At 38.1% G+C, this 27,817-nt stretch overlaps 1 protein-coding gene across 2 annotated transcripts in view; it reads left to right on the top strand.

Annotated features, from left to right (window-relative positions):
• LOC127657659 (protocadherin-7-like) overlaps window positions 1-27,817 on the top strand; it is a 154,043-nt gene that overhangs the window by 69,699 nt on the left and 56,527 nt on the right. Inside the window, exon 2 of one of the 2 annotated variants that reach the window (XM_052146522.1) lies at window positions 910-1,102. In XM_052146522.1, coding sequence (XP_052002482.1) covers window positions 910-1,102 — 193 coding nt within the window. Of the gene's footprint in view, window positions 1-909; window positions 1,127-27,817 lie in introns of both variants that reach the window. The other variant, XM_052146516.1, reaches the window with a different exon arrangement.

Genomic DNA, 27,817 nt, shown 5'->3' with positions numbered 1-27,817 from the left:
GTCAATGTATGTAGCCAGAAATTTAGCTTTGAGCAGAAATCAACAATGGAAAATTGATGCCTTGGTTTCATGAATAGTTGATTCATTTTAAATGAATAGACTTGATGTCCTTCCTAGCTTAATTTCTCTCCCAGCTCTCTTTTTTCTGTATCTCAGCAGAAACAAAACACATGTGTCATGCTACTCGCTGTCACTCATCTCATCCATTTTCACTCTCTTTTCTGCCATTCTTCAATTGAGACGACGCTCAAAGTTTTTGAGAGGAAGAGGAAATAAAAATCAAAGGTTCAGAGCAGAGAGAACAAATTTCACATTTAAGCCTCTATGTACCAGTATATTACTCCTATTTGTTTCCTTTCACCTAGTTGTTCTTTAGTTACTTTGAAAAATGTGTGGATCCACGCTCTTGTTTATAAGCCAGTAGCTATGTGTTCCATTCTATCTCCCATCGGGACCATACTTGCTCATCTTGTCCTGTTTTTGCTATAAAGTAAACCACACAAGGAGACTTTGATGCCCTTCAGACCTTCACAGCTAAATTTAAACTGCAATGCCACAGTGTGGCATCTGTACTTACTCCTGTGGGCATTGAACTTACTCTCCTAACATTTTGTATTTTTCATGTGAGAATCCATTAAACAAGTGCTGTGCAGCTCATTAGGATTGTTTTGTTTATTTTTGTAGAATACTGCTTTCAGGCAACATATATTTACTACATAGTGAGATAGTAATTAATCCAGTTGCTGTTTATGTCCTAGTACTGTACAGTGTAGTGCAATATTCTAACAAGAGCTATACAGAATTAATTTTAACTGAGACTTATCCCACCCACCCCCCAAAAAATCTACCCATCAAACCCCTCTACGACCTCTTCAGTCCAGTGACCCCCAGCAATCTCTTCTCTTGTAGCCGTTCCGCCGAGTGACCTTCTCGGTGGTGAGCCAGCCCCAGGACCCGCACCAGGGCTCGCTGCAGAGCTGCTACGACAGTGGCCTGGAGGAGTCGGAGACGCCCAGCAGCAAGAGTTCGTCCGGCCCCAGACTGGGTGCCCTCCCTCTACCCGAAGACGCCTATGAGAGGACTACGCCCGATGGCAGTGTCGGTGAGGCAGAGCATATGGAAAATGGTAGGGGCAAACACAAAATAGATGAGTCAGAGTTAAGCTAAATAGCTAAATAAGAGGAGACATAATCATCAATCCAAAGAGTAGGGAAATTCTCACAAAAGCCCACACACTCATACACAGCTATGCTGACACTACAGTTTTACAGATGCTGGGGTATAGAAGGCAGATGCTGAAAAGCTTGGATTGCCGGGAATTGCTTGATTTGTCTTGCAGGCAAAGTATAGACGTTTTAAGAATGAAACTTTAATCATAGTGTGACTGGCTCAATAGCTCATATAAGCCTATATCTAGTTATTTTGCTGTGGTTGTTGTGGTGAGATAGAGGTCTGAGTCTTGTTGCAGGAATGAAAGCTTTATTTAAGTTAAGAAAACCCTATGCTATAATTGTAAGGGTACTGTCACTAAGGGTTTTCTTAACTTGATAGGTTTCTTGCAACTAGTATAGATCAATAGTAGTTAGTCTTCATTAAAATCTGCAGGCAGTGGTTTCACGAAACGTAGAATGGAAGGGGATGAGTGAGTCATTTTTATGAGTAAAGCGCTACCTGATTTGTTAGGGTTAGGTTTAGGGTTAGGGGTAAGGGTAGGGCTAGGTTTGGGTTATAGTTTCTCTGATCAATCAGGTAGCACTTTCCTGATGAAAATTCCCCTGCCATCCTACATTTTGTAAATTAGCCAGCAGACTACATTTTATTGCAGTATCAGATAAGGACCAGGTTTTTTCACTGGATCAAAGAACATATTTCTAATCAGCAGTTAAATCTGAAAACACTATGGTGTCATAAATGTTTCGGCTGTACTTCAGATTATGCTAAAAAGCCCAATTTTCCTAGCCTGTATAGCTAATGCGCGTTCTCAATTTGATTGACTGGTCGATTTCTGTATCTAAAAGGATATTGGCTCTTTTACCTGTATGACAGGACTTCCTTTCTACATATGTTGACCATTGGGCATTCCAATTTCTCCCATTAATTTTAATAGAAGTGGCCTGTCTCTGCTAAATAATCTCTGGTATACTTCGGCTTTCCGATTTCTGTACATTGCGCACACAATATGCATAACAGTTTGAGTTTGTGTTCAAAAGAGTATACTTTGAAAGGCTGAGCGCTCGACTGTGCATGAGAAGAAACGGCACGTAAAAAATAAAGTATACTGTAGTCTCTTGAGTCTGCAAGTATTTTTTAGCCATTTTTCAATGATCACGGTCAGACTGATATGCTGCTGTGCCTATCGCTAAATTTATAATGTAAGGGTTTAAAAGGTGAAAAGGCTTGAACAGAAAGAGTGCGTATCTTGTTTCATCGTAGCTGAATTACCTATCCGTTGTAGATTCTCTCAGTGGTCAACAGTTACCTCCATTGTTAATGACTGCCCAACCAATGTTAAAGCTCTATCAATGGAGCCACTGTTCTCAAGCCGGTATTCAGTAGCAGTTGTTGGACATTAAGGGCTGTCTTGTCTACATTTGATACTTTATCAGCAACAGGTGCTTATTGTGCAAGCTCAGTGTGCCATTATCACTGGAATGTCTGTTCGCCTTGCTCATCAAAGTATGTTCTAGAAAGAGCAGGAGGGAGAGTTTCTCTTAGAGTCAAGTTATCAAGGTATTTGACATTTATGGCACAAAATTGTGCTGCGTATTGTGTTATCTCCTTGAGAGTGCTCATTTGAAGCTAAAAGCTCATTCATGGTTGTTTAGAATTTTAGTTTGAGGTCAAGGTCAAGAAACTGGTCAAAATTGGAGCAAACTTGCTAGTAAAGAGCTGAAAATGTGATTTGTAACTTTGCCATTTGGAGAACGTTGCCCTAAATATAGATTAAATGGGCTTTGTGGAAGGGAAATTGTTTTAGCCCACTCACTGCGTAGGATTCAAAGCTTTTTCTCAGGGCGATTGAATATGCTTGCATTTAGACAATGCTGGGCCAAATTAGCCCCAATTAGAGCATGGCTGAAATTAAACATGATTTAAAGTAATTGGTCACTAGGAGACAAATGTAATGCTGATTAGATTAAATAAACTTTGAATTTAGCCATCAGTCAAACCCTCTGTCTGAAAAAATAAATACATACATAAATAAATAAATGGGTATTGCATATCCCATTTTTGACTTTTATATTACATTCCAAATAATCCTTGACTGAGATTATATATGTAAACATCCTCATTCCATTTTTATTATCTTTAAGGTTATGAAAGTTAACAATGTAGCCTATCTAATTTGAGGTATTGTTCCATTTATTCAGTAAACACCAAAAGAATGATAAAGTCTCGAATGCTACAATTTGAATCTCCAATTACAGGAAGTCACAAGGACATTTGGTTGAAAGACTGCACAGAGACTCAGGCACACACTTTCAGTCAGTGATCCATTCTTCTTCTCAACCTGTTGTCATTCTCTATGCCTTCTCCTTATATGTTTTTATTGTGTCTTGCTACATCGTGCCTCTCTCTTTTCCGTCTCTTCCCATTCTATTCTATCTGTCTTGTAAAATCTTTCAAGGGCAGATACAAACAAACAAACAGATGAAAAACCTGATGAATAAAAGAGATGCCTCAACCTGCTGCTCCCAATCTTTAGCAGAATCACAGTGTGTGTGTGTGTGTGTGTGTGTGTGTGTGTGTGTGTGTGTTTAGGTGGTTTACGAGGACATTTATTTAGGTTACAAACTGGTAATTACAAGGGTATTATGCTATAAATGTGGTTTATGAGGACATTTCTAGTGTCCCCATAATTCAAATAGCTTAAAAAACATACTAAAAAATTATTTTTTTTTTTATTTTTTTAATGTAAAAATGCAGAAAGTTATTTTGTGAGGGTTAGGTTTAGGGTTAGTGTATATAATCTATAGTTCGTACAGTATAAACATAATTATGTCTATGGAGAGTCACACCAATGAGTGTGTGTGTGTGTATGTGTGTGTGTGTGTGTGTGTGTGTGTGTGTGTGTGTGTGTGTGTGTGTGTGTGTGTGTGTGTGTGTGTGTGTGTTTTGGAAAACACATCTTCACAAAAGAGCTTCTTCATTAGGCGGACACCCAGTTTCTGCCCAAAACAAACAAACACACACATTCCTTATGTCAAGTGATGGTATTTTGCCCATCTATTTACTGCAGGAGAGTGTGTGTATGCATGTGTGTCTGTGTGTTCATGATTTCTTGTCCATATTTTAACTGACTACAGGTTATCAGAGCTCTAATACAGCATTAGTGAAATAGCACTGTAAGAGGCAATGACCATCATTTCACAGACTTAATGAGAAAGACATTGAGAATGTTATCCTTTTAATGTGGAAAAAATAAATAAAAATGTAATAAAAACTCTTTGTAATATGGTTGTTGGAGAACAGACGGAGAAAGATGACCTTGTTTCATTTCTTACAAAAACATAACCATGAGCAATGGATCAATCTCTTGATGTTAAGCTACACGAGAAAAATGGTTATATAATATTGTAGTCATAAAATAATATTATTTTTAATCTTGATAAATACAGAAATACCAAACATTTGAAGAATAAACACTTGTTTTGTTTGAAAAATAGTTATTTTGGCAAGTTTAGACCAAAGTAGAAATACTTAACATATACATTAATATATATATATATATATATATATATATATATATATATATATATATATATATATATATATACATGTATACAGTATATAGTACTGTGAAAAAGTGTTAAACAAAACATTTGTCTTTTTTTATATATCTTTAGATGTAGTGTGTCAATAGGTAATATACATTTTAGACTCCCAAACATTACTTCTGCAAATACACCACAGGTCTGTTCAATGCTTTATTCTGATTGGTTCACCAATGTTCTAAGGTGTCCAATTATTTCTCACGGCTATAAAGTATTTACAGGTCTTGACCATATAACCGTTCCATATCACTTCACCACCCATATCACTTCACCACATTATTTCAAACAGCTCTACAGGCTACCACAACAAAATAACTAATTAAAACAAAGACATTGGTTAAAGTAAATCGGTTAAGAATGTCAAAAAAATGTCTAAAATATCCTAAATGTATTTAAATTTCGATTAAAAAGAGCCCTCACGCTCCCTCGCACTCACACACACACACACACACATACGCTCACACTCACACATACATACAATACGCTCACTCTCACAAATACGCCACACACACACACACACACACACACATGCACGCACTGTGCACACACACACACGCTCACACACACCTGCACTCACACATACACACACATGCTCACACTCACACATTCGCACTATCACACACACGCTCGCAAACACACACATACGCTCACACACAACGAAACACGCTCACACACACACACGCATATGCTTGCACTCGCACACACACACACTCGCACACACATACGCTCGTACACACACGCTCGTACTCGCACACACATATGCTCACAATCACACTCACACATACACACACATACGATCCCACTCGCACACACACACACACACGGTCACAATCACACACACATACACTCGCACTCACACACTCGCACACACATACGCTTGCACTCACATACACACATTTGCTTGCACTCAAACCTACACGCACATACACACACACACACATATGCTTGCACTCGACACACACACACACACATATGCTCATACACACACGCTTTTACTCACACATACACACACACATATGCTCGCATACACACACACACACATACACACACATTTGCTCGCTCAAACATACACTCACGCATACACACGCTCTCACACATATGCTCGCTCTTGCACACACATACGATTGCACTCTCAAACACACACATGCTTGCACTTGCATGCACACACACACACACACACATGCTCGCACACAGACATACACACACATATGCTCGCACACACAAACACAAATACGCTCGCACTCACACACACATACACTAATGCTCACACACGCATGCTTGCACACACACACTTTCTCTCACACATGCACACATATGCTCCCACTCGCACACACACATTTGCTCATACTCACACAAACACACATACGTGAGCACATACACACATATACTCGCACTCACAATATAACACACAACATGATCAATACAACAGTTTCTATATTATCTGAAATATCTGTGGGAAACACACTCGCGCTTCCCCTCTCACACACACACTCGTGGACACACAGACATTATACACATAACGCAAACACTTAAAGCCCAAACATACTTGTGAGAGAAAAACAGAGTCATCATGTCAGCACAATCTCAGTGGGCATGAAAAAAAGTTATGTTTATAACAGGAATATGGTTAAACACATTTTGGTGATTTTGAAGAGATGTTACTTTTGACGAGAATAAAGATAATCCCAGAAGCGAGATATCTCAAGAGTTTCTCTCTTTTGATCCATCAAATACAAACTCACACACGCACTAACTTGTTCTCCAGTGAGTGATCTAGTAAAGAGGCGCAAGCCTCCGTTGCTAGTTCTAACGTGACCTTTTCAGGCTTGAGCTGTATTAAAGCAAGACACTGAATCTGTGGCAGATAAAAGTAGATACTCTCACAAGAACATTCTAGGGACAAAAAACAGAAAATGTCTTAAAACCCTGAATGATGTTTTAAGTGGAATAATTGACTCATTCAATTGTTTAATAATAACGCACACATGAGGTACAACTCCACTGCGCAACGTGACCGCATTACCACCACGGGTGTACATTATTTTTAAACAATTCAACGGTCCGTCGTCAATTATTCCTAATATGCTGTATTATATACATACTAAACATATAATTTATTTTTATATAATAATAATAATTTTGTATCATTATCATGGTCATTATCATTATAATTATTATATTCAAATAAATAATAATATATATATATATATATATATATATATATATATATATATATATATATATATATATATATATATATATATAGTTCTACTATATATTTAAAATTATGATTATTATATAAACTAATATATAAAATTCATAATATAATATTAACTTGAGACATTGACAAGCAAAATTATATCTTCATGTCGCACTCAAGAGGTGTGATCACACACACTAAAGAGTGTGTATGGATGTTGTCTTCCCTGAGAGAGCATACAAGCATTAAACTAACCTAACACTGACCCAAAAGACTTTGTCAAAGCAGAACTAACCCATAGCATACCTAAGCCAATTATAGACCCCAAACACACCAGCGCGCACACAAACACACACACACACAGTCAAGACATCTCTATCATGAAAGGGACAGCGACTGTGACTTTGCTGGGTTGCAAGTAGTTACTGTGACCATCTGTGAATTTAAGTGTGTATGAGTCTCTGTGTGTGATGTTTGAAAATGTATGAGCTCAGCAGAGCACATCAGCTTTGAGAATTTTGAGAGGGAACATCTAACTGCATTAAATGCATAAGCTATTGTACTAATGCTCCTTCTGATCAGTCCTAAGCCGAACACAGTCTCCTGACTTTCCTGTTTTCCCCATATCTTTCCCTCACTCAACCGCCCACCCACACACACACACACACACACACACACACACACACACACACACACACACACACACACACATTGGTGCGGCTATCCTTATGAGGACTCTCCAAAGACATAATGATTTTATACTGTACGAACTATAGATTATATACACTAACCCTACTCCTAAACCTAACTCTCACAAAAAACGTTATGCATATTTACATTTTCAAAAGACATAGTTTAGCATGTTTTTTAAGAGATTTGAATTATGGGGACACTAGAAATGTCCTCATATACCACATAATACCCTTGTAATTACCAGTTTGTAACCTAAAAAAATGTCCTCGTAACCCTACAAATCCACACACACACACACACATGCTCTTTCTCTCCTCTTTTTCATTCTCTCTCTCAAGCACTAACAAATAATGCAGCAGCGTTGAGGCAAGTGTTCTCTCTGCACAAGCTGTGCAAATGTAAAAAATATTGACTTTAAGTAATGGTTCGAAATTTCCTTCTTTAATGGGCACATGTATGTTTGTGAAAGAGCGCTAAAGAGAGAGACTGATTGGCTCTCGGGAAAAATCCCGCTCTTCAACTTGTCAATCGATGATCTTCCAGTCAATGCACTTGCTCTGCTCTTCATTACTTATCTCTACCTTCTCCCTCTCCCTCCAAAACACCCCCCCTCCAACCTCTCCCCCTGCCATATTATCCTCTAATTTAAATGAAAGTATAGAGTAGAATAGAATGTTGTATTTTCAGTTGATATAATTGAACTCACTTGCAAAACATTTGCCATTAAGTAAGATAACCTTGCTCTAGGGGTAACACTCTGCAAGATCTCTCACCACCATTTGAACCCTGGAGCCATCTGTCTCTGGAGTCTGCTTGTTAGGCTTTAAGTGTTCCTGTAATCTTATCATACCTGCAGCCAGACACTGTGTGTATTATGTGTCTCGAAAGAGAGTCCCTTCGCTTAACCTTGTACCATCAACAACTGATCCTAGATCAGCACTTTTCAGTAGATGTGAACCCAACAAGAAATGGAGATGATGGGAACTGAAATGATTGCTTTAGATTTTAACTTATGAATCAATATAAGTTTTAATTTTTTAGTGGACAGAATTAAAGGAACATTTCAAGTTACAGAAAAGCTAAACTTAATTAACAGCATTTCTGGCATAAATTTAAAAACCACACACAAAAAGTTAAAAAAAATTTTTTAAAAGTTTTTGGACTGGTATCTCCTTTCATAGTAAATAAAGAAAAGTAAAGCCAAAATCGAGTTTACAGTGAGGCACTTACAATGGAAATGAATGAAACACATTTTTGGAGGGTTAAATACAGACATTTGAAGCATATCATTTTATTTTAAAACATGTGTATTATTTGAGATGTACATTTGTTTAAATCATAAAATGACTGTAAAAACTAGGTTTTAGGGTTTACTGCGTTTTTATAACAATGAAATAATGTTAACTGTAACGTTGGGTGTCTGGGAGTTGAAGAAGAAGAGAGGAGATGCAGGAGTAACTTTCAATTTTTTAATAATGGTCTCTGGTGTGAAAAAAATAAAAAATTATATTCAAAAATAAGAAGTAATCAGGAAACTCGCTGGAGTGGAACAAACACTAAAGCTAAACATCAATTAACTAACTAAACAACACTTCATAAACTCAACATAACACTTCATAATGTAACACTTCAAGGACTGACAAAAGACTGAACAAAAAGAGGGAATTGAATACATGTGGGGATGACGATGAACAGATGGAAGAGATAAGTGCAATGAATTCTGGGAAACGTAGTGCAGGGGAAATCTTCAAAATAAGAGTCCTTGAAGAAGATGATGGAGACAAACTGTGACCTTTCATCCACCCTTAAAGTATGACTCCTGGCACCCAAAAATGGATGATGAGTGTAGGGTGAAGCAGAAGATGAAGGATCCAAGGACTGGGACAGGAGGCCTGGAAGGCGGAGCCATGGGAGGCTCGAGGGACAGAGACATGGAAGGTGGAGCCGTGGAAGGCTCGGGGCTGAGAGCCGTGGAAGAGAGTACAGGCTGAGATTGGGGATCGACCTCGCAGTCAAGAGCTTGGGTAAAGACTGGGGAAAGACCTCTGTAGTTGTGAGCATGGGAAGTTGGGAGTCCTTTTTCTTCTCCTCCTCTTCCAGCCAGCAAGGAGCATAGATATCGGGACGGTCGAGGCTACAGGCACTGGCTCTGGGATGGTCGAGGCTACAGGCACTAGTTCTGGGATGGTCGAGGCTACAGGCACTAGTTCTGGGATGGTCGAGGCTACAGTCACTGGCTCTGGGATGGTCGAGGCTACAGGCATTGGCTCTGGGACAATCGAGGCTACAGGCACTGGCTTGGGGACGGTTGAGTCTACAGACACTGGCTCTGGGATGGTTGAGGCAACAGGCACTGGCTCTGGGACGGTTGAGGCAACAGGCACTGGCTCTGGCTCACTAACTGTGGTCACTACTGCTGACTGCGGCAGGGAATCGACCACCAGAAACTGGAGAGGATGAGCATGAGGATTATTTAGGGGAATAGAACAAAGAGGAGTTACCTTGGATATAGGGGGCGTGGAAAGCGGAGTCGTAGAAGGTGCTGAGACAGAGGCCTTGGAAGAAGTCAACTCCTGTATTAAAGGTGATGCGAGTGAAGAGTTATGCAAATTCAGTGTGGCAAAGATGTAAAGGGAAGATTTTCCACATATGGAAGTACTGTGGGTCTGTGGAAGTTTAATCCCATTCCATAAATGGGCTTGAGGTATAAGTCCGGAATTGATGTAGAAAAAGCTAGGTGAAGAAACTTGGTTGTGTATTCCAAGAGGGGAAGATCCTGCCTGAACAGCTCCAAGAATAATGCTGTTGGCTCCATGCCCAGTGATGTGCTCATCGAAGTGAGGCTTCGTAGGAGAGGAGGATTAGTGGGATCGCTGGAGTAGAGGACGACGTTTGGAAGAGCAGGTAAGTGTATCCGTATTCTTAGTGGGTTTTTGGATCAGTCCTTCTGTAATGTTGGGTGTCTAGGAGTGGAAGAGGAAGAGAGGAGACGCAGGAGTATTTTTCGGTCTTTTAATAATGGTTGCTGGAGTGGAATAAAAACAAGGAGTAATCAGGAATCTCGCTGAAGTGGAACAAACACTGGAGTGGAACAAATGCTAAAGCTAAACATCAAATAACTAAATAAACAACACTTCATAAACTCAATGTAACACTTCAAAGCATAACACTTCAAGGACTGACAAAAGACTGAACATAACTAAAGGGTATTTATACACAGAGAACTAAATGATTGAATGGAATACAAGTGGGGATGACGATGATCGAAGAGATTAGGGTAGTGAATTCTGGGAAACGTAGTGCAGTGGAAAACTTCAAAATAAGAGTCCTTGAAGAAGATGATGCGACAAACTGTGACAATAACATGCATATAGTTGTTTATGTCATGTGGCTATACTTTTGAAACAGTGAATATTTTAATGGTTACAGATTGACCCCATTCACTTTTATTGTAAGTGCCTCAATGAAAACCAGATAAAAAAAAAAAATATATATATATATATATATAAAGAAAAAGAGGGAGGAGTCGAAATATAATTTTGCAGTAATCAAAATTATGCCACAAATGGTATAGCATGAGCATATCTTTTTGATTGAACCCGAAATATCCCTTTATTTTCAGTTGAAAACATAATTGTTTTCCAAATTATGTGGTACTAGAGAACATTTTTGAAAGTTTTCAGTGGAGTAAAACACTGTTCCAGTGAGTAAGAGTAACAAAATCACAAATAGAGTATATTTATCTGAATTGGTATAATAAATTGTATTTAGTACGTTAGAGTGAGAAGCCACAACCATTTGCACCAACTTTACAGCTCCATAGATGCCAAACATATTTGCATATAGTACTAAAAATCATATTTGTTAACACTTTTAGCATTTGCTTGTACCTCTCAAACTTGTCTTAGCAACTCGGCCATTAGTAAGCAAACATATAAATAAATAAATAATTAAACCGAGTAAGCTCACTTAATTAGGGAAGCCGGACACAGAAGGCCAGATGGCAATGCCAGCCGCTTTTAATTAAAGCTATTCATATTTCAAGAGCATGGTAGAGCCTCAATCCAATAAACCTAGTTTATTTATTTATTTATTAATTTTTTCACCAGAACTCAAGTGGGGTTGATAGTTGCAGGGAGAGAGATAACTAAAGCAATGACAGGCAAACAGCACCACAGCCACCTTTACTGGCATTTGTACTTACTTTTTTTTTTTTATAAAGTTTTTGCATTAGTTTTTTGTAAAACTAAGCAAATCAGGACTACATTCACTTTTATTGTTGATTCATTGTGGCAGAGGTCAGTGCAGGACACTGGTTGTGGTGGGTGTGTTCTGCAAATCTCCTGTCAGCAGGCCTGAGACTCAAGGTCATATGATATAGTCACATAGCGCTAAAGAGTTAATAGAGCTCTTCTTTATCAGAAAATTGGAATCAGGTTCAGGATTATGGGCAAGTTGCTACACTTGTAGCAGGTTGAGTGAGTGTGTGTGTTTGTGTGAGCGTGCAAGCATGTTGATGTGTTTTGAGGTTGATCTGTGATGTCTCTCTCTTTTACAAATTCACTTAAACATACACTTGCATTCTTACATGTATAGTGAAGAACAGTTGCAGGTCATTAAGCAGCATTATTAATACCCAAAGCAGCCACTAATTTGTGCTCTGATCATTCACTCTTGTACATTCCTTTCTCAGAGACCTTTGATCTGTCAATTGCACATTTCCTATTTGTCAATTGTAGATAAATAAAAGAGAGGAATAGCAAACAGGACTTTCTGGAAATGTATTGGTTAGAATTGTGCAGCTATGTGATACATATGAAATTAAATACATCCACTATGCGGTGAAAACAGGTATTTTCTTATATAGGATGAAAGAAAAACAGACTTGTTCTGCTGGTATGGGTGAACTTCAGGCAGTTTAGTGAAGTGGCAAGTATTGTTTGGGCAATACCAGGCCTGTATAACGTTTGTGTTAAACAAGCAGTTTTTTTCTTTCTTTTCCTGCCAAGTACTTGTGCGTCACCTGGCTTTTGTGAACAAGGTGAGCCTTCCAGAACAAAAGCCATTAAACATTTCAGAGGCTTTACAATTATGCAGGCATTCCTGATGTTTTAAACAGAATTGCCCTCTGAGGTAAAGGAAACACTCCAGCTCACTTTTTGCCTCTGTATTGTGGCTGCTTTGTTCTAGAAGTCATGAAATTGTGCACCGTGTTGCACCTCAAGAATGTGTCTCTCATTATCTCTAATAATCCTTAATCGTAAGTTCAAATGGTGAGGAGTTTAACAACAGCGCAAATAGGGTGTTTAACAAAGTTATGAGGGAATGAATGTTCATGCACGCAATGTTTCGGTCAACAGTGAGTCAACAGTGTTTTGGCTTATGCTGTTTTAAGACTATGCATTTAGTTGCGGAGGATAGTTCTCAGATTTTGCCCCTCGGTGAACAGGTAAAATAATTGTAAAGAACTGTTAATGTGGATCTACCAAGATGTTTCTGTGTGAATGCACAGAGCAATCCTTTTGTAATTTCAGCAGTTAGTTTTGAACCTTTTGATGTCCTGTTGTCATAACCAATTATTCCAGGAAATCCCGAATTCCTTTGATTTGAAATAAACCACAGGAATAATGAGTAAGAAATCTGCTGAGCTTGTTGAAGACTCCCAGGCTGAGCCTAAGCAAATTAGTCAGTATTATACAGTGTATCATGAGGTTTAAGAAATGTCACAATGACATCACAACATGGAAGCTTTAATGTTTTAAAGTGATCTGTACTGCAGCTGAAATTCACAGAGTTCCTTTACCCATTATTGTCATAACAGACCCTTTCATGTCAAGTCATGTCGGAAATATGATATTTATGATTTAAAATCACTTGACATCACATCATATTTACGATTTATGACCTCATAAGTACGAACTTTCCAGGAGGAATTGAACGCACCATTTTAACCTATAGAGGGAACAGTATGGTATCAACTGTGGGCCCAAAATGTACAGTTTGCTGACACACTTGGACACAGAAGTCACACTTTAAAACATACAATTTTGAATACAATATCAAAATGTCAAACCAAGTGGCATCTGCATGCAAATAAATGATGCAAGACCTTTTCTCAGAACTAGCTTCAGTTTTCTGAGCCATTTTTGCAATGACTTTTAACCAACTGGGCCGAAGGTCATTTAAATGGATGTATGAAATGAGTTCCCCTCAAGTTCACACAGGCAGAGTAACCACAGGTGTTCATCACATTAACTATGTACATGTTACATTAACGTAAGTGTCAAAATACTTTTTGTTTTCATTTTGAGCAGTATATCTATTGTTTTATCATTTATCTCCTAACAAACTCCCATTTTTAAAATGGTTTGCTTTAAAAGTGTGCATGTGCTATCTTGCCACTTGGTTTAATACTTTGTTAAATAGACATTTATTCATTTTTGTAGATGTGGCTTCAGTGTCCAAATGCTTTTTGGGTCATGAGTACGTTTGAATTAAAATTCTCATTAGTTAGTGCTACATTATGTTCATTTTAGGATGTGAAGTTCAGGATTTAATGTTGATGCAGTAATTTATAAATAGCATTCAAGGAAATACCACATTGGTAACATTAAAAACATTTCACTTATACTGTGTGGTCAAATGCATTTTATTTACGACTAGTTGCTAAGTTCTTGGAACATTGGCATAATTGTTGAAGTCTGTAAATGAATAAATGGATGTGCTCTTATTAGAATCCAAGGCAGACATTAGCAGAGATGGCCCCGAGACCTTTTAAATAAATGAGAAGCTCACGATCACTTTGTGGCAAAGCTTTGAAGTACCTGCAATCACATCACATCAGGTATCGGATCACCTTAATTACAGAGCTGGAAATTAAGCATGATAAAACGAACGAGCAGAAAGTGAAAGAGTGAAATAGAGGATGAGTTTTGAGGGGGGAAAAGATTTTAAAATCTGTATCATAACATCATGAATTTCATTAAGAATCTCACTGCCAACCTGCCTCATCACATGACCACAGTTTGCACCAATCAGACAACAGTACCCATTCACCATCTATGTTTTGCTAAATATAATGGATCGCTTTGTGTTGAAGAATAGATTAACAGCTGTGAAGGTACTTTCACTATCTGGTTGTATAGCCTGCAATATTTCTTTCTGTGTCTGCAAAAAGTGATATATTCTGAAATGTTTTCCAGCGGTCCCTTTGGCATTGGCCTAGTATAAATCTGCCCCTGTTTTGAAATGTATGAGTAGACTACCACGCTGCAGGAGTGAGGGCTTAAGGCTCACAAGGAGAAAGATGCATCATTTTTCACCAGCAGCAAAACCACTGAGGCCTGCGGCATTCTTCTTTCTTCCTTTTTTGTTTCTTGTCCTCCTCCGCTTTTTATCCGATTAAATAAGACTAGTATTTTGCTCTCAGAGAGAGAATGAATGTAGGTGAGGCAGAATGTATTGAATGTGAAATGGAGCCTGATCTCATGAAATTTACATGAATGTTGTGACATTTTTGTGAAATGATGTGTTTTCTTTACACATATCATAGCATTTCAGAGTTTAAATGTCCACTGTGTTGTTCTAAAAGCAAGTTAAATTTTTCCCCAGACAGATGAGGTTTTTAAGGTTAATGCACTATAAATGTTACATTAGGAATGAGCATTATCTTCAACTTCATCATACTGTGATGTGTTTTAAAAAAATAAAATGCATAAATAATAATATTAAGAAGAAGAAGAAAGCTATCACTACTACTACTACTACTACTACTACTAATAATAATAATAAAGTTTAAAAATAACTGTAAAATACATTTGTAATTGTAATAGTAGTAACATAGTAACCAGTACTGATGGGAATAGGGTAATGCACACCCTGTATATAAACTCTGAGTCTACATAAAGGCACATCACATATGTATCATTTCACATGTTCTTAATAAATAAATGTAATAAAAAAAACAAATGGTCTTTTTAGAAATTGCACACACATATTGCTCTGACAAGCTTCCGAGTTTCTTGTACCGCTTCAAATTCTCATCCATAGGTATGCATAACTAACAAAATACCAAGAGTATAATTTAAAAAAAGGATAAAATTATTGCCAGTATTACCACACTTGGCTTTGCCTGACGTCATCATCTCCCCCAATACTGATAAGTAAAGTATAATTGATCATTATTATTCAGTCAAATGTGCCAAGGAAAGACATCCCTACCCTCAACCTTAAACCTACAGTAAACCCAACCAATAGTGTCATGACAAGCAACTGTGACATGAAAAATGCAATTGCTGAAGCAGTCATGTCATTTTTGACACTGTGGCCTCACGTGTCAGCTCAAGTCCCAATCATTTGCATCACAAATGCACCTCTCTATCCGTTGAGCAATTTGCTCACACTTGAACATGCTTGTAAATGTCCTTGGTTATGCAATGCAATGGTTAAAATGTAAGTCATGCACTAAAGTAAAAGTGTTTAGATGTCATAACATAGCATTGTGTGAGGAATAGGGCAAAATGTGTTTAAGAACGATTAATCTGCCGGTTTACTCGTGATTTGTAAGAAAGAAAAGGAAACAAAAGTCGCAATGGTCCGCATACAATAAGCCACATAAAAAGATATTTTAGCTAAAATGTAGGTGTAGTAACCTGATTCTATGAGACCATGTTGGTGAAATAAGGAGTTGTTTTGGGAATTGCATGTGTCAGTTTGTGGCATTTATGGGAGGTTCACCTCAAAGTTCTCACTGTGTCTCTGTCCCACTACTCTCAGCATGACATGTGACCTTTCACTGCCATCACTTCAGCTTCACATGAAGAAAAGCAACTGTCTCTCAAACTGTCACCATTTAAACTTAAAAAAATAAAAATACTCCCTTTATTTCTAAAAATATACAACCAAAAATCACTGCAACAAACAGGAAAAAGATAAAATAAATAAGAAAAAATTCTGTCATAACCATTCAAGTCATGCATTTCCAAAGTATTTCCTTTTCTATCAGCAGCTGAATGTTTTATAAGCAAATGCCTTGATGTCTAGAAATTGCATGTCAATTGAAAAAAAGTGCAAGGTCAGGGAAAGAAAGGAATTGTAATGGCAGCGAGACAAATAAAATAAACACCTGACAGTTTGGGGAATTATTTTTGGCACTGCTTTTCATTGGGTGCCTGTTGTGAGGTGAATATGCATTGGCACATAATTATTGAAATGTCATGTAAAATATGCCTGGGGCCTGACAAATTTCATTCAAGTCTCACCAACAACTATATGCTTCCCACTACATTTCGAAGGTTTATTCTTTTTTAGACTGTAGCAAATAATAGCAAAAAAAGACGTGCAAGACAACATGCAAGCACAAAGTCCTCACATAGAGCAAAGTGACAGTGGTGTTTTAACCTCACCGGGTCTGAACATTTAATGTTTTTTTTTTTTGTTTTTTTTATTTAACCTTCCACAAAACACAAAGGGGCCAACTGAGCAAACAAAAGAATTCAAAAAAGTTCAGAGTTACAAGGAATCAAGACTTTGAATGGGTGATGAGTGAGCCTTAAAGGAGGAAAATATTGTTTTTCATTATGTAAAGAGAAGCCGGCCTAAAATGTATACAGACAATAACCTCACAATCACATGGCTTTGACAGAAAAGACAAGAGAATTGGTCGTCTAACCCTTTCCGGAAAAAAAAAGGATTAGCTACGTTGAAGTGCAAAAACAATGGAGACACACCTGGCTTAGAGGGCCTAGCTTGCAAACAAAAGAGGTAAGTGTGTTTCAGGGCTTTTGTGTGATTACTCAGAGGAAATAATGACTAGCCATGGGCAATACAAGGCAGGGCCGTGGAGAGGCTCTCTCTTCCACCTCTTATTTCTTTATATTCTCAGTATAAATCTAGCATTTCTTTCTCAGAGAAGTTCTGTGATATTTGTGTATCCCATTTTTTTCCCTTCTCTTCCATTCCACCTCCTTAGATCCCGTTGTTTCCCACCTCATTGTTTATGTCACTTTCAGCATTTATGTTTAAAATGAAATATCAATGAATGATCCTCTCCATATTTCCACTTTATTTCTCTTGCTTTCTTCCTCTCTCACTCTCTTTCTTTCTATCAGCCTCTCATCCCTTCAGCACAGTGTTTGATCTCCAGGCGTAGTCCTCCTTAGGCTCTATATTTGCTCATGTGAAGGGGTCTGGGGGCGAGGGAGGGGTGGACTGACATAATGATAAAAACCACCCACACCGATTTAGTGTCATAGTGCTCAGATGATCTGACAAAACCAGAGAGAGGTTTTAATTTTGTAGGATGGGCTCCACAAATCCACTCACAATACCCACAAACAATACACCCACCCTTGAGGATGCAAACACACACACACACACACACACACACACACACATTTTGGTGCGGCTATCCTTTTGAGGACTATCCATAGACAATGATTTTCATATTTTGCAAACTATAGATTCTATCCCCTAACCCTACCCCCAAAACTTTTTTTGTACTTGGTATTTTGAGCATTTTTATCATTTTCAAAATAACATCGTTTAGTATGTTTTTTTAAGTGATTTGATTTTTGGGGACACTAGAAATGTCCTCATAAACCACATTTATAGCATAATACCCTTGTAATTACCAGTTTTTAACCTAAAAAAATGTCCTCGTAAACCACCCAAACCTGTCCACACACACACACACACACACACACACACACACACACACACACACACACACACACACACTTCCATACAAGCAGAAAGCAAGTGACAAATTGGAATTTAATTCTGCATAAGGCCAAGGCTCAGCACAAGAAGGCCATGGCATGGAAATATATGTGTCGATTAATCTACAATTTGTATTTTTTTGAATTGAATTGAATTGAATTGAATGAAATGACTCCTCCCACAATACCTTTTCATTGCACAAAGCCTAGGCCTAATCTACAGTTTAGTTTTGTTTTTTGAGAGAGAGAAAAATGGATAAGAAATGGAAGCACTTCAAGCAGCTCCCTCTATTGTTCGTTTAAGCTTTGTACCATTGTTCTGCCTCTTTTGCTATTTCTCTGTTTTAAACATGTTTTTAATGATTGTGGTGGCTAAATATGCATCAGCCATTATTATTAAGGAAACTCAGTTCTTTAGAGGTCTTGCATTAGGGTGAGGATTTTTGCTAACAGGTGCAAGGCAGCCTCATTTGTCTCTGAATAGACCAAAGTGATTTATTTGATAGCCCAGTTTCCCTTTGGAGTAAACCGCTAACTCTGCTGTTATGGAACAATATGGCTGACAATGCCTGTGTATATACTGCATATATGATCAGGTTAGCTTGCTTTGCAAGGCACACCTTAAGTGCTAAGGGTAATGTGTTACAAACAGTGCTGGGTGTAATCCGATCACAAAGTAATTGTCTACTCTAATCCTACTACTTGTTAGTAAAAAAAGTAGTGTAATGCATTACATTCTAATTTCTAGTAATAAAGTTATAGTTACTTTGAATTAATGTAATTATTTTAAAGTTCTGTAAAGGTTTAACGCTAGGTACTTGGAGTGGAAGAGAGGAGACGGCTCTTTCTGTTCTTTTTGAGTCAGACATTCAATTCTGCCTGTAGGTTTAATTCCTTCATTTCGAACAGGTTCTTTGGTTCAATATCCGGTCTAGTAACTCGTAAGAGCCGCCTGCCTGTAAGAGTCCAACTCGTTCATTTGAAACTCGGTGTCAGGCTACTAATCATCTGCATTTAGTTAATGGAATTTAGTTTCTTTAAAATATCCATCACAGTTAGCTACATAATTCCTTAAGTCTAATTAAAAAATACAAATACAACTAGAAAACTAATATGTTATTAATAATTTGTATTAGTAATGTAATCGAGTAAAAATGTCTGCTTTATTCTCAAGACCTTCATTTGCAATTTTTTCTAAATGATCCAAAAATATCTGTAGCTTTCTAAATGTTTTATTCAGCTAGTGCCATTACCATCTCAACACATAGCAAGTCCTCTGTAATCCTCTGCAAACTTCGACAATCAGTGGGACCGGCTCGTTCATTTATACATTTACATTTATGCATTTGGCAGATGCTTTTATCCAAAGCGACTTACAGTGCACTTATTACAGGGACACTCCCCCCGGAGCAACCAGGATTAAGTGTCTTGCTCAAGGACACAATGGTGGTGACTGTGGGGATCGAACCAGCGACCTTCTGATTACCAGTTATGTGCTTTAGTCCACTACGCCACCACCACTCCTACATTTATCTGATTAGAAAATCAGATAAAAAGACAAAAGACACAAGAGCTGTGTATCTACCATCTTTCATGAGGGTATTAACTAAAATCCCCTGAAGCATTTTCAATGACATATTCAATTTAAACATAATGGAAAATTATGAAACCATTGGTTTAAAGTTATTGATCATAAATATATAAACAATACAGTTTGATCTTATCACAAAATATCCAGATATTTACAAAAATATGTGTAGTTTGAGAATGTAGGGAGAACAACTCGACTGCACCATTTACAGTGCATCATGGGAGTGAGTGGTTGCTGCAGAACTTGGTTGGCATGTTTTTTTTTTGTTTTTTCAGGATCATGGGTAGTGTAGATTATCACCAGAAATGCCTCCAATATATATTTTTTCTTTTTTATTAAGATGAAATAACGTTGATGTATTGTGGATTTAAAAGAAACATTCATACCATTGATAAACAATCTCTGAGCACACAGTCTGTTTATTATTAAAAATCTATTCCCCTATGGAGAAAATGAATGGGATTTTTACTTCTGCAGCCTGACTATGGTGCACTATTACATTCCAGTTACTGTTCTTGTTGTTATTTTACTACATATTCAATTTAAATTATTTATGGCTAGGCTAATATTTTTTAGTTCATAATAATTGTACCTGCTCACTTTTAGTTAGCTGGCATTTATCTGTGATCGATAAATGGGTGTTTTAAGGTTTTAGTTGTGTCACAAGCAAAGTGCATTACATGACTAAACTTTCTCTGCCTCAGACATTCAACTTAGGAAAGTACTTGACTGTCATAATGCTTTTCAGATGTTCATGGTCATCACTATTATCTGGCAAATTGCCCTTTTTCAACAGCGACTAGACTTGGGTAAATACTTTCCTCTAATTATGAGCAGACGTCAGGCTAGAAGAATCCAGCTAAAAGCCTTCCACTGGAGACATTAATCAATGCAAAAAACAACATAGACCACTTTCACTTGTCTGTCAGAATGACGTGCCTCACGCTGCAGGTGAACATCTGCTGAGTTCAGACGATGTCATTGCGTCGGAGTCAGGTGAACTTTATGGATGTAATTCAAAGAGTGAATGAAATAATGGATGGTCCAGAGAGTTTGGCACTGGGGGGTGAGGACGAGGGAAAATTGGCCACTTTTTTAAAGGAGTTGAAGAAAGAAAGAGAGGTCTGAGTGATGGGAGAATGTATTATCCCTATGTTGTTTAAGGTAAGGCATGCCAGTAAAGTATTCGTCAATTTAATTACTATGAACATAGACTCTCCCCACCTAACCATCCTTGCTATTTCAGCGACTTTCAAATCACTTCTAAATCTGCCTTTCTTTATAAATAAGAATGAAAAATGGTGCCATTTTAATATTGCATTTTTATATTAATCAAATTGGTCAATAGATAATCCACCATGACCTGATGGTTTTGGGCTTGGAAATTATATATTTCTGATGGTCTATTTTTGTCAATTGTCTTCCATCACTTCCCTTACTCTTTCTTGTTAATGTCATTTTGTTTTATGTGCGTTAAGCTTGGATTACTTTTGCTTATCCAACACTTGCTGTTAAATCTTCCTTCTTCTCTCCATGTAATTTTTGGCCTGTCTATAATCTGCACATATAAATTAATCCCACCCCTTTGCCATGCAAAAAAAAGAGCTGATGGAGGCCTTGTAGCATTGGGAATATAAGGCTTTACAACAATAAATTGTTTTAAAAATTGCTGGCTTTGGGTGTTTTTGGAAAACTGTAATACCAGACGTTCTTTATGTGGGATTTACAGTGATGCATGTGACAGTGTACAAAAATCTCTTTTTGAGTTTGGAGGGGGGCCAAGAGGAAAGACACTTGGTCAAAGTGATTAGAAGAGAAAGAGGTTTTCTGTTTATGAGCTCTCAAATCTGCTTGAGTCAGGTTAGTCTTTGGTCTCTGTCTGTTTATGTGTGGGCTTACTGAGGAACATCCAACCAGTAAAAATGTATTTGTAATGGATTACATTTTAAAAGTAACCCTCCAAACCCTGGGCCCTAAGCAGTCTTGGTACTCTTTGCCATATGCATTTAGTGGAACAGTCCTGCTCGATTCAAACCAGGGTCTCCAGCATGACAGGTGGGTGTGCTAATGAGGAGGTTAAATGCTACAGTCTCTAGAGCGCTTCTTGAGGCCAGGGGAGTGAGGCTTACGCACTGCACAGCTATCTACCAGCTGGCTACCGTTACACTCACCCCCCTAAACTCCCATCTGGGTCACGGCACCACTGTAACCCACTTTGAACCACACTGTACCCCCAGGAGGCTAAAGGATACAGCCTCTAGCGTCAGTCACTAGTGCAACTCTTGAGGCCAAGGGAGTGAGGGTTTTACAATGCACAGCTACCTACCAGCTGGCAACCATTACATTGGCAGGAGCAAAGACACAAGATGGCTGCCAGTGAATAGAACGGTGCATGTTAGCTCCATGCTACATTTTACAGACACTGCCACATGCTGTAATTTAGCTGCAAATTTATGCTTTTTTCTAAACTTGATGGCTGCTAATCTATCAATAGAAGGACCTAGTCTTTGTGTTTTCTCCTCTATTTGTTTTTTCTCAGTGGATCCCGGACCACTTTGAATTCTGCCTGCTTTGCTAAAATGTTTAGATTAATTCAAGCATTGATTTCTTTTGTCTAATCAGATGCAGGGTGTTAAAGCTGTAAAACTACAGTACCTCACAGAGACTAGAGTCCCCTTGTCATCCACTTAAAATACAGAGAGACATGCACACCGACTGAATCTACGGTTGTTTTTGAAGATGTTCTTTCTCTTTCCCTGACCACACTGCAATGTTTCGGGAGTGACCACTGCATTTAAATGCTTAACTCACTGTCCTTATTTAGTGTTCTGCTTATTTACACAAACCAGGAGACACTCCCACAATTTATTTTTGGGAGATTACAATGTTTTGGTGTCTCTCAAAGCTGTAAAAAATAAATATGTATTTAAACAGTTTTGCCTGTTTGATGTTTGCTAATGTCACAATCACTCTAGCCAATTTTTCCAGCGATTTTCAGGTGTTAGCTTAATTTACATAGTTGCTGGCCAGTAGGTGAGAGACAGAGCATGCATTAGCGTCTGCCAGAGGGAGGTCATTAATCACTTGACTATCGGGATTCTCTGCTGAGTAAGTGGTTCCAGCACCTGGAAAAGCATATCAAAATGGTTAGAAAAACTGAAGAGCTTCTTTTACTGAAGAGCTGACAAGATGTTATTCTGATCTGAACATTTTCACTGTGCTTAGCCGCATATCATCACAAATTCAGATTGTAATCCATAGTCACCAAGTGTTTGAGGGTGAGTCAGTATGTCTTTTATCCCTCCACCATTTTGTATCATAAGTGTCACATACTTCTGACTGAAGAGAGTGAGATTTCAGTAAAACAGTCAGCAAATGTGCCACCCCTGGCCAAAACCAAGTTTGGAGTCTGCTTTTGTGGCCAGTTACCATCTGCTATTGTGTTCTATAGACTTTTGTGACTTAATAAAAAAAAAAAACCACATACAAGACACGGTCTTGGTAAATGTCTCTACACAAAAAATTTTACACATGTAGTTAAATTTGCACCAGCTTGATTCCACCGCAACAAACTAAAAAAAACCTTGTTGGCCATGTTTTATTAAAAACTCATGTCACACCTGTTGTTTCTTCAAATTCACTAGAAGAATATTGGTGCAACTGCATTACAGGAATAGTTCACATAAAAAAAGACATCTGTTCTGTCATCTTTATTCACCCTCATGTTGTTCCAAACATGTATGACTTTATTTCTTCCATGGAATTGAGATGTTAGCTAGATTTATTTTGCAGCAGTCACCGTTTACTATGATTGTATGGTAAATGATGCAATGAAATTGAATAGTGACTGATCATTCTATCCAACATGTACCAAAAAGGAAAATAATTTAAGTATGTTTGAGAGTGAGTAAATGATGACAGAATTGTGAACTATCCCTTTAATAACTAGTACAGTTTGCTATGTATACATTAGGGTTTGCATGACCACTGATGTTTAATAGGCGATTAGTTGAGCCCATTAGTCGCGTCAAATTCGAATAGTCGTAACATTAATTGGCCTCCGTTTGGCAAGTTTCTGAAACTTAGGATGGCAGGAGAAGAGTAATTTATTTTCATGAGTAAAGCGATAACTGATTGGACATTTCCATAATATTAATCAGGAAAGTGATAAAAAAATAATCCTAACCTAAACAACCAGGTTTTCACATTAATATGACCCTTGCAATCCTATGTTTTGGAAATCTGCCACCCATTGTATTTCTTACAGATGCGTTTTGTAGATCATGTGGTTAGCGACTAGTTGACTTCAGGCTGACAGTGTTGACTACATTAGCCATAGTCACCTAGTTGACTAGTCTATGCAACCACTACACATGTAAAGGCGTTAAAAGGGAAAGGATGAGGCGAGAACCAGCTTGAGGGTGTAACTCATAATTTAATTGTGAAATTAAAGCAAAAGCCAAATAACAAACAAACATGAATGACAGCTGCCTGTAGCTCTCTCTCTCACTCTTGAACTGCCATCTCCGGTCGCCTTTATCCCTCGCTCGCCTCATCAATCTGATTGGTCTCTGAGTGTGCGTCATTCCGGCCCGCCCGCCCCGCCCTCCTCCGCGCTAAAACACACTACAAAAATCAAATATATCTAAAATGGGTCAAATGGGTCTAAATCTTTCCAGGAGTGAATTCAATTGTGGAATGTGGTTGCTATTTCCATAACAAAACAGAACTAAGTCCTCAAAAGAGGAGTGACAACCAGTGTGTATGTATCCTCTGTCTTTCTGCCTCATTATTTGTTTCACATTTATATATCCAAGAAAAGTCACCATAACAATCACACATAGTGACACAACTCAAAACAAAAACCACAGGTGCATTTCTCTGGTTTTTGTCTTGCCTCAATCCGCTGAAGGTTAATTATTGCACCCTTTCTCCTCTCTTCCTCGGTAGCTCAGGTGGTACCATCCCATTTGTAATCATCTGTTTATGCTTCTTTTCTTAATATCGTTCCTCCAGTAATCAGTCTGCCTACCAGTCCTGTAGAACCGCTATTCCTCCAGCCTGCCATTATTTAATTGCTAATCGTCAGGAGTCGGTAGGTTGGGGATATGGATATGTCAAAAGCTTCGGAAACCAGAGTTTTTTCTTGACATCCAATTAACGAATGCTCATTTATCACAGCAAGGCATCATAAGGGGCCCGCCGCCACGCATGATAATAATAGTATCATAAGCAAGTTCAAAACTCCCATGGTGTCTTTGACAGGGCCCCAGCAGGTCACTTTGGAGCATTGATTAGAGAGGAAGAGGGTGGACACTGGGGGGACAGCTCTATTGAGAGAGAGAGAAAAAAAGATGAGGATAGATGTTGTGTCTGATTTAGAAACTGAGATATAGAGGATGTGGTTCTTCATGTCCTGGTGGGTGTATGTGGTTACCTGTCGGTATTGACAGAGGACTCTGGAATGTGTGTGTGTGCATGATTATTTGAGAGAGACACTGTGTCTGTTTTCAGAGTAACATGAGTGATGGCTCACCCTCTCTTTCTCGAAGACTAAACATTTTATCACTGGGTCTTTTTTTTGTGGGTTTTACTGAATTTTACACGTGTGACCACCCTAGCAGTTTGGTTTACCACTGCAGATTCCCTACATCAACGCACATAACCCATGTGTGCACCAGAACATCAACCCCCGTTCTTTCACCCTTTGTCTTTGTCGGATAACATTAGAAATACAAAAAGTGAAGGATTGCTGGACAAACTGAATGCAATTAGCAAAACAAAAGACTTAAATTCCACAATCCATATTCTTAACTGTGTATGCTTGTGAGTTCCTGTTTATCTAAGCATAGCAGCCATGTTTTGGTGAGCTCAGAGCCACAACAAATAGAATGATAATGGTGGTCTGGGTGTGCATCATGGGAAATAGATGGTGCTGTTTGTTGCTGTTCGGGCTTGGAAAATCCTTACCATTTTTTTTATTTCTCTCTTCCTCCATCCACCCACCCATCCATCCATCCATCCATCCATCCATCCATTGATCCATCCATCCTTCCATCCATCCATCTATCTATCTATCCATCCATCCATCCATCCATCCATCCTTCCATCCATCCATCCATCCATCCATCCATCCATCCATCCATCTCTCACTTTCTGTCTCTCCTCAAGATCCCAGGCAGTTACAATTAATACATTTTTAGCAACAAAACAAGAAACTGTGAAAACAAAGAAATAATGGTATTTTAGTTAACTAATATTTGATAGGAATAATTGTAACAGCAGTCAGACTGACTAAAGCCAAGACCAGTGGTTCTCAGCTGGTGGGTTGCAGCCCAAAAATTGGTTGCATTTTGATGGGGTTGGAGACAGAGGGGAAAACAATGCTAAATGCAAAAATAAAATGCATCTAACCATATAACCATGCATTGTTAATATATTAAAATAAATGGGCTTATCAACTTTTAGGAAAAAACACTTCCCATGACATTGAAGGGATAGTTCACCCAAAAAATATTTAATTTACTCACCCTCATGCCATCCCATATGTGTATGACTTTCTTTCTTCTGCTGAACACAAACAAACATTTTTAGAAGAATAAAGTCAGTACATACAGTCAAACTCCACAGGATTTGGGTGCAAATTCATTTTTCACTTGGTAGAAGCTAGCCAAACTAGGCAGTTACCAACATAAATGGGCTGCATTACATGCTCTCATCCTCAAAACCACAAAACTACAAAAGGTAATATAAATAATACCAGACAACAGTATGCTAAATACAGATTCACTTGGCTTGTGCCGACCACTCAAATATATTTGAAGGACATTTTTGTTTATTTTGGTATGATAAACAATTCTGGTACTATGTTGGGTGGCCATTTGATGTCCAATGTAAAATCTTAGTCCTGAAGCAAATAAGTACTGGCTTAGACAAATGTGTTTCACCCTCACACGCTTTAATTAAATGCTGGACACACATTTAACTGATTGACATGCATTACAGTATTTCTGTACCTCATTTCAAAATTTGATTTCTTGCTATCTGTTTTAAAGAACTTCCAAACTATTCTGATCCTGACTTTCTCTTTTTGAGCATGCACTTGCACTCACACACATTCATACTCATTCCCTCCAGGGGTGAAGGTGTGTTATTGGATCAGAGGCCATTGCTGTAAATGGAGATCTGTGTGTTTACATCAGTAAGTGGATTATGGCCAACCAGTTTTCCTCACATCAGTCCCTTAACTTATGCAGCATGAGGAGTTTTCACACACATGAGCACACACACAAAGAGAAGAGTGCAGGGAAAAAGCATATAAATATATACAGCTAGGAGAGATGATGGTATCAGTAATAGTATTAGTGTTGATCTGAACGCATAATTCGCCTCAAATCACTGGATATCACAGGTTCATAGACACACACTGTAGGTTACATTTAGAAGTGCACATTTTACACAACTTTGTCTGTTCTGTGGTCAGCTTTAATTATATTTAATGAACTCTAACATGTTAAACATTGAACTGGTTTTAGTGTAGCAGACAGTATTCCTGCAGTCTAAAGGATTATTGGTGTTCATCTGTATTGAGACACTTGTTATCCTAATGCAATATATTCCACATCACATTAGAATGAATGATCGTGTGCTAATGAAATGCAGTAATTAATTGATCAAATTAGAAACGAGCTGAGAGGGGTAAGATAGAGAGTAAACCAAAAAAGATACATTAATATGAGAATTTAAAATGGTTTTCGCCAAACTGAGAATAAAAACGATGTCTGGGCATCTTTTGTTTTGGGTTGGGGGGGGGTGATTACACAAGCTGACAGTCCATTTT

The sequence above is a fragment of the Xyrauchen texanus genome, chromosome 2 (assembly GCF_025860055.1).
Source record: "Xyrauchen texanus isolate HMW12.3.18 chromosome 2, RBS_HiC_50CHRs, whole genome shotgun sequence".
Taxonomy (NCBI): Eukaryota; Metazoa; Chordata; class Actinopteri; order Cypriniformes; family Catostomidae; genus Xyrauchen; species Xyrauchen texanus.
This window is presented reverse-complemented; position numbering and strand designations above follow the sequence as displayed.